The sequence below is a fragment of the Bison bison genome, unplaced genomic scaffold (assembly GCF_000754665.1).
Source record: "Bison bison bison isolate TAMUID 2011002044 unplaced genomic scaffold, Bison_UMD1.0 scf7180017864303, whole genome shotgun sequence".
In the NCBI taxonomy this organism is placed as follows: Eukaryota; Metazoa; Chordata; class Mammalia; order Artiodactyla; family Bovidae; genus Bison; species Bison bison.
The window spans coordinates 2,484,601-2,492,923 of NW_011494875.1; the positions used below are offsets into that span (position 1 = coordinate 2,484,601).

At 37.2% G+C, this 8,323-nt stretch overlaps 1 protein-coding gene across 1 annotated transcript in view; it reads left to right on the top strand.

The window, feature by feature from the left end:
- Positions 1-3,228: 3,228 nt before the first annotated feature.
- STX11 (syntaxin 11) overlaps positions 3,229-8,323 on the top strand; it is a 50,949-nt gene continuing 45,854 nt past the window's right edge. Inside the window, exon 1 of the mRNA XM_010851485.1 lies at positions 3,229-3,652. Within this exon, the coding sequence (XP_010849787.1) occupies positions 3,586-3,652 (67 nt within the window). The 5' untranslated portion in view covers positions 3,229-3,585. The remainder of the gene's footprint in view (positions 3,653-8,323) is intronic.

Sequence of the window (8,323 nt, forward strand, 5' to 3'; positions counted from 1 at the left end):
AATCAGTTGTGTTTCTACACACTAACAATGAACTATCAGAAAGAGAAGTTAGGAAAACAGTCCTATTTACAATTGCATCAAAAAGAATAATATACCTACAAATAAATTTAACCAAATAGGTGAAAGATCTATACTCTTAAAACTATAAGAGAGAAGTGAAAGAAATTGAAGAAGACGAAAATAAATGAAAAGGTAATCTGTGCTCATGAACTAGTAGGATTAATGTTGTTAAAATATCCATACTACCCAAAGCATTTTGGTAGGTATTTAATGCAATCTCTATCAAAGTTCCAATGTCATTTTCATAGACAAAGTATGGTAGTTGATGTAAATACAGGCATATAGATCAATGGATTAGAATAAAGAGCCCAGAAATAAACTCATGCATATATGGTCAATTAATTTTCCATAAAGGTGCCAAGAATATAGTGGGAAAAGGACAATATTTTCAATAAATGGTGTTAGGAAAACAGGGCAGCCAAATGCAAAAGAATGAAACTTGACTTCTCTCCTACACCCTACCCCACAGTCAACTCAAAATGGATTAAATATTTGAGCACAAGACCTGAAACCATAAAACTCCTAGAAGGAAACATAGGGGTAAGCTCCTTGACATTGGCAGTGATTTTTTTGGATTGGACACCATAGCAAAGGCAACAAAGGCAAAAATAAAGAAATGGGACTACATCAATAAAAAGCTTCTGCATAGCAAAGGAAATCATCAACAAGAGGAACAGTTAGTTTACTGAATGAGAGAATATGTTTGCAAATCATATATCTTGATAAGGGGTTAATGTCCAAAATATGCGAAGGTTTCATACAAGTCAAAAGCAAAAAACCAAGCAATTGGATTTCAAAATGGACAGAGGAACTGTGTAGACATTTTCCCAAAAAAGGACATGCAAATGGCCATCAGTACAAGAAAAAGTGCTCAATGTGCCTAATCATCAGGGGTTAATGAGTTATGAGTTATCTGCTCATATCTGTTAGAATGGCTAGCATCAGAGGGACAAGAGATAAAAACTTGGTGAGAATGTGGAGAAAAGAGAACCCTCGCACCCTGTTGGTGGGAATATAAATTGGTGCAGCCACTATGGAAGAGAGTATGGAAGTTTCCCTCCAAATTAAATAGAACAATTATATGATCCAACAATCCCAATTCTGGATATAAATCCAAAGGAAATAAAAAAACAAGACACTGAAGATATTTTAAAAAAAAGGTACTGAAGATATATCTGCACCCCCATGTTTATTGGAGTACTATTCACAATATCCAGACTATGAAAACAACCTAAGTGCCCATCCACAGATAAATGGATAAGGGATATATGTTATACATAAGGACATATTTTTCTGAAATGGCAACCCTCTCCGGTATTCTTGCCTGAAAAATCCCATGGACAGATGAGCCTGGAGCGCTACAATCCAATGGATTTCAAAGAGTAAGACATGACTGAGCAAACATAATAAATATAAATAATACATAAAATAAATTTGTAATATGATTTAGCCATGAGAAAGAAGGAAATCCTGCCATTTGCAACAACATGGATGGACCTTGAGGGCATTATATTAAGTGAAGCAAGCTGGTCACAGAAAGGCAACTACTGCACTGCGTCACCTATATGTGGAATCTTAATTAAAAAAAAAGATTCCACTTACATGTGGAATCTCATAGAAACAGAGATTACAAAAGTGGTTGTCAGAATCTGCAGGTTGGGGGAAATAAGGAGAGGTTGGTAAAAGGCTACAAACTTTCAGCTATGAGATGAATAAGTTTACACTAAAACATGTGTAAACTATGTGTAAACACGGTGTAAAACATGGTGACTATAGTTGATAGCACTGTACAGTTGATTCTTGTACAACACAGGTTTGAACTGCATGGGTCCACATACACACATTTTTTTAAAAAATTAAGTACATATTACACAATCTGTGGTTGGTTGACTACTTGGCTGTGAAACTGCGGATACAGTAGCCTATTAAAATTATACTTTGATTTTCTACTGTGTGGGAGGTTGATGCCTCTAACTACCATATTGTTCAAGGGTCAACTGTATAATATAATTGAAATTTGCTGAGAGAATAGAACTTTAATGTTCTCACCGAAAAAACAAAAAGAAAGATCATTATGTGAGGTGATGGATATGTTAATTAATTAGGTGGTGGGAGTCTTTTCACAATGCATACATATATCAAATCACCACCACGTATACTTTGTTCCTTACATTTCTATTTGTCAATTACATCTCAGTAAAACTGAAAAAAATCATGGCTTGATGATTCAAGATGAATGTATAGTTTAAAAGGAAAAATCATAACAATAATAAGAATCATTCAAATGAGTGTTATCTTCAAAATAAAGAGACTCATATAGATAAATGAAATACAAATTACCCCCTAAGCACTTTTGGAATAGACATTTGTGGTTTTGCTTCATCAAAAAAACATTAAATCAATGCTGTTTATTTTAATATTATTAACTTTATACTTGTAACGTGTAGATTGGCTTAAATTTTATGGTTTTTTAAAGAACTTGTAGTCATACAGAATTTATGTCATATTTATATAAGCTACATTGTATTTATATTATATTCAAGTAATTTGTCAACACTGCTGCTGCTGCTGCTAAGTTGCTTCAGTCATGTCCGACTCTGCGCGACCCCATAGACGGCAGCCCACCAGGCTCCCCTATCCCTGGGATTCTCCAGGCAAGAACACTGGAGTGGGTTGCCATTTCCTTCTCCAATGCATGAAAGTGAAAAGTGAAAGTGAAGTTGCTCAGTCGGGTCCAATTCTTCGCAACCCATGGACTGGAGCCTACCAGGCTCCTCCGTCCATGGGGTTTTCCAGGCACTGGGTGCCATTTATTCTTTTTCCTTGAAGAGCAGTGTACTCCTTACTTAAGCTGGAAAGATGATGTAGTAGGGCCGTAAAAGAAATAAGGAGTGAATGGATTATGTCCAACACTCATATCTACATTTTAATCAATTAGGAATTTCAATTGCATGGGGGCGTTTGTTTTGTAAATGTTTCTCTGTGACTAGGGATGTTGAGTTGTGTCAAAAGTTCCTGTTTCATAATTGACCTTTGCCATCGTCAGCCTACAGAAAATGGGGTTTTAAGAAATCAGATGGGGTGGCCTGCTTTCAACACCCAGTACTGGTGACACAAGACCATGTCAGCTGCTAGAAAGGATTCCTGCTCACACTGGGACACGTAAGGAAGGTGAGGAGCTGTGCACCTGAGAAGACCATCTGTCAGCTTCTCCACGGTCTCCTCAACAATCTCATCGTTCCAAGCAGGCATCCTCAAGGAAAGCTGAATCTGTGACTTCTCTGCTCGGACTTCAGTCTGTTTTCATTGCGTCACTTTTTTGCACTAAGCTCATCTTTAAAATACTCATCATTTAAAACACACTTGTTTTTTGTGGCGCCAATATTGTACTTTTACATTTTCTTTAGGATCACGAAGGAATGCTGGTTGTGGTCTATGAACTCACAGAAATTATAAACCACCTTTGATGAAGGAATCCATCCATTTGAAGTGTGTGTTAAAGGGAAAAATAAGACAAATAAAGACATGGAGCTGCCTCAAGGGAATGAAATGGATGACAAGGAAAAAAAGAAGACCACGTCTCAACCACAAAGTAAGGCTTTTTGCTATAGGCTTATAGTTTCTAAATGGATGGCACAAATTCTTCTAAATGAATAAACTATAGATGTAAAAATGTTTAGTCTATTTGTGAACACTACACTTTTGAGAACTAATTTAATTATTCAAATTCGAAACCAGCATTTGCTAAACATTTGTAAAAGGCATGGCTTATTTGTTACCTTCTGTTGGTGATTTTTTTTTGTTTCACTTTTATCAGTTCCTCAGGACAGGGCTATGGTGCAAAAGGGATTTACCAGAAGTGAGCATTGATCAACAGTCTCATCTTAAAATACTTTTGCAAGTTGTTATGCAAAATCACAGTTGCAGAAAAATTGAGGTATTAAACAGATCAATTATGCTATCTCTAGTCCAGATTTTTTTAGCCCATTCTCTTTCACAGAGAAGGTTCTGTTTGTATGCATAGAGTAGCCAATACATGCTAAACTTCAGGCCTCTTACAACAAGTATGCCAGTATATCAGAGGAAAGTTTTCACTTATTTGCAATTTCTGTTAAATTGAAAATACAATGGTGTCATTTCAGGAACTATAAGCAAAGATAACATTTAACTAATACCAAAATAGTACAATTTGCAACCTCACTTTCTACCCCTTCTTGTGTACCATGCACAGAAAAATAAACTTATTAAAAAGGAAATTGCTTTTCTAAGAGAGATGTCTGTTGCATGCTTTATTTTTTGAATATAAACAAATAATTTAAAAATATTTATTTTTTAATTTTTTTAATTTTTATTGGAGTAGAGTTGATTTGTTAATACAACATTATGCTAGGTTCAGGTGTACAGCAGAGTGAGGCAGTTATACACACGGCCACTCTTTTTTAGATTCTTTTCCCATATGGGCCATTACAGAGTATTGAAAAGAGTTCCCCTTATTAGTTATCTATTTTATATATAGTAGTGTGTATATCTGCATTCTTGTTTCTTTTCTTTTTTTAGTAGTTTTTCTAAGCTTACTCTGAGTTTGCTATAACAGGATGAAATAAGTCATTTGCTTTGGAAAATTTTTCTTTTTTGTTTTTTTCTGTGGGCTTTGAGTTGCTCTTGGACACTTTTTTGTAGTTAAGAACATAAACTTTTGTGTTGGACGCTAAGATTTGGATCCAGGTTCCTTTGCTTGCAGGTCCTGAGACAGTGGGCAGGAGATTTGAAGGCTCTTTTCCTCCTCGGTCAGATGGGGTTGAGTTGTGCATACCTCATGCTTTGTGATGCAAATGATAAGTGTTGGTTATCTTTGATATGAACCTGCCCTCAATGTGGGAGACCCAGGTTCAATCCCTGGTTCGGGGAGATCCCCCTGAAGAAGGGAATGTTTAACCACTCCATTATTTTTGCCTGGAGAATTCCATGGACAGAAGAGCCTGAGGGGCTACATATAGTCCATGGGGTCACAAAGAGTTGGACATGACTGAGCGACTTTGATCTATTAGCATTATGGGGTTTATTTTTTTTTTTGTAATGATCTGTTGTTTGCTAATATTTGTACGTTTAAATCTTGAGTTTCCAAGGTGTCTTAATATGTTTGGGCTAAATGGTACACAAAAATACTCAGACTGAGTGTCTTATAAATGACAGAAATTTATTTCTCACAGTTTTGGAGGGTGTGAAGTCTTATATCATGGTAGTGATGAATTTGGTGTTTGATGAGAGCTTGCTTCCTGGTTCATAGATGGCTATCTTATTGCTATATCCTCTCACAGCAGAAGGGGCAAGAGAGTTTCCTGGGGCTTCTTTTATAAGGGTACTATTCATGTTCTTAAGGTTTCTATATTCATGACTTCATCACCTTCCAAGGTTCCACCTCCCTATGTAACCACCATCACATAGGGATTGGGTTTAAACATATGAATTTTAGAGGGACAGAAACATTCATTGTATAGGAAAGGTTAGCAACTTTGTTCTCCTATATGCTGTGTGTGTTGAATAACAATGGCTTGTTTGAAGTACTGATGTACTAATTTCCTCACATACCTTTAAAAAGGAATTATTTGGGAAAAATAAATAAATATGTTTAAAAAAAGCTTATTAGATACTGGATAAATGAAACCTTAAAAATTTACCTATTTACTTTATAAAGTCTTATTTCTGTATTTCCATAAATTACATTTTATATAAATAAGCGATATGCAAAAAGATTTGGATGTAAATCTGAGAATATTTTTCTAGTCTGAGTGTACTAGAGAAAAATTTATATCATATGACGTACAACATTGTTTCTTTGAAAAACTTACCAGTGGATCTAAATAAGATGAAAATATCATCAGGGAACATTTTTCATAGACTGTGGGTATAAACATTTCAGAGCAGATTCAGGTTCTATGCTCTGGTGGCTCAGTAGTAAAGAACCTGCCTGCCAGTTCAAGAGACCTTGATTTGATCACTGGGTCGGGAAGAGCTCTTAGAGAAGCAAACGGCAATCCACTCCAGTGTTCTTGTTTGGGAAATCCCATGAACAGAGGAGCCTGGCAGGCTATAATCCATGAGGTCAAAAATGGTTGGACACTACTTAGCAACTAAACAACAATACCTATGCTCTAGCTACCATTTAAGGATGCTGTGTCAGTTAGAGTCTCAATGTGAAAGAAATGGCACATTCAAATTAAAATAATTCAAGGAAGATTTATGAATAAGGGTACTATTGTAAAGGTGTGAGCAGAGAGGGAACTGAAAGGGACCTCTGGGCTGTCATATTCCAGGCCTGAGAACCATGAGTAGAGAGAGGTAACCGGAACCAAGGGAGAGGGAATCACGTAGAACAGACTACATTAGAGGAAGAATGAGCTTATGCTGAGGGACACAGACTCAGATAGCCCTTCTGTCGAGAATAAATTCCCTCACCTCATCCCCTGCTTCTGCTCTCCTGCAGGACTTCCCTTCTGGCCAAACCCAAGGAAAGCCAAAGGGCACAGGAGCCTGTTAGAATAGTCCATTCTTAGCCTTCTATTAAAATGAATAATAAAAAAAAAAAAAGAATAGTCCATTCAGATCAACCTCCCAGGGTTGAGAGCAGAACAGAGGGTGACAGAAAGTGGATCTTAAGGAGCAAACAGAAGATAGCTACACACATGCTGACATTATAAAATCTAGAATTCATTTTTTCTTGTTATGTCCATTGGTGGCAAGTGTTTCTCTGGTGGCTCAGATGGTAAAGAATCTGCCTGTAATGCAGGAGACCTGGGTTTGATCCCTGGGTCAGGAAGATCCCCTGGAGAAGGACTTGGCTACCCACTCCAGTATTCTTGCCTAGAAAATTCTGGAAAGAGTGGCCTGGCGGGCTACAGTCCATGGAGTCGCAAAGAGTCGGACATGACTGAGCAACTAGCACTATTCATAAAATAGAGTTAAAGCTTTATAAACATGCAATAGAATCCTTAGAGGAATTGTAAAGCAACTTTTTCAACAGTAGGATAAAAGAACAAAGCTTAAATTCCATGTTCGGTTTTTAAAAAAAGTCTTTTAAAGCTACACCAGTGCTAGAGACAAATTCCAAAACCTCGTTATACCTGGCGTCAACCTCTAAAATGTTCTCTCCGTGCCCTGAGCTCCCTCAAGTTCCACTTGGGGCTTACGTTGGTTATTTATTCATTCGTTATTTAACAGATATCAATAGTAATAAGTAGAATGGTCACAATCTCCACTGTGAATCTGAGAATGTTTTTCAAAATTTATGGTTTAGTAGGTAAGTAGTTTAAAGGATGTAAAGAAAGATTTAAATAGTTTATAGGGATTTTCCTGGTGGTCCAGTGCTTAAGAGTCTGCCTTCCAATACAGGGTACACTGGTTCGATCCCTGGTCAGCAAACTAAGATCCTGCATGCTGCATGGTGTGGCCAAAAAAAAAAAAAAAATGTTTTTAAACTTAAATAATTTATAAGTCTGTGTACATAAAGGCAATCATCCAGAATAACAGAACCACATGCTCATCAAAAGTCCAAATTAATATTTAAGCACAAAATTTGGGAGAATTCACAGAGTAGCCATTTATGTACTAAAAAGCCACAGACATTTTAGGTAGTGTACTTTCCCCTCTCCGAAGAAGATCAAACCAGTTAGCCTTGAGGGAAATCAATCCTCAATATTCCTTGGAAGGACTGATACTGAAGCTGAAGCTCCAGTATTTTGTTTATCTGATGTGAAAAATCTGACTCATTGGAAAAGTCCCTGATGCTGGGAAAGATTGAGGGCAGAGGAGAAGAGGGCATCAGAGGATGAGATGACTGAATGGCATCACTGATGCAATGGGCATGAACTTGGGCAAATTTTAGGAGATGGTGAGGGACAGGGAAGCCTGGAGTGCTGCAGTCCATTGGGTTGCAAAGAGTTGGACATGACTGAGTGACTGAACAACAACAACAACAACAACTTCCTCTCTTATTTAAGAAGGATTTTTATCTTAAACATTAGTTATCCAGGTCTGGGAAAATGTATCCAAATATAATTAGTGAGACAAAGAATAAGTGGCTACAGAAGGCAATGGTATCCCACTCCAGTACTCTTGCCTGGAAAATCCCATGGATGAAGGAGCCTGGTAGACTGCAGTCCATAGGGTCGCTAAGAGTCAGACACAACTGAACGACTTCACTTTCACGCATTGGAGAAGGAAATGGCAACCCACTCCAGTGTTCTTGCCTGGACAATCCCAGGGA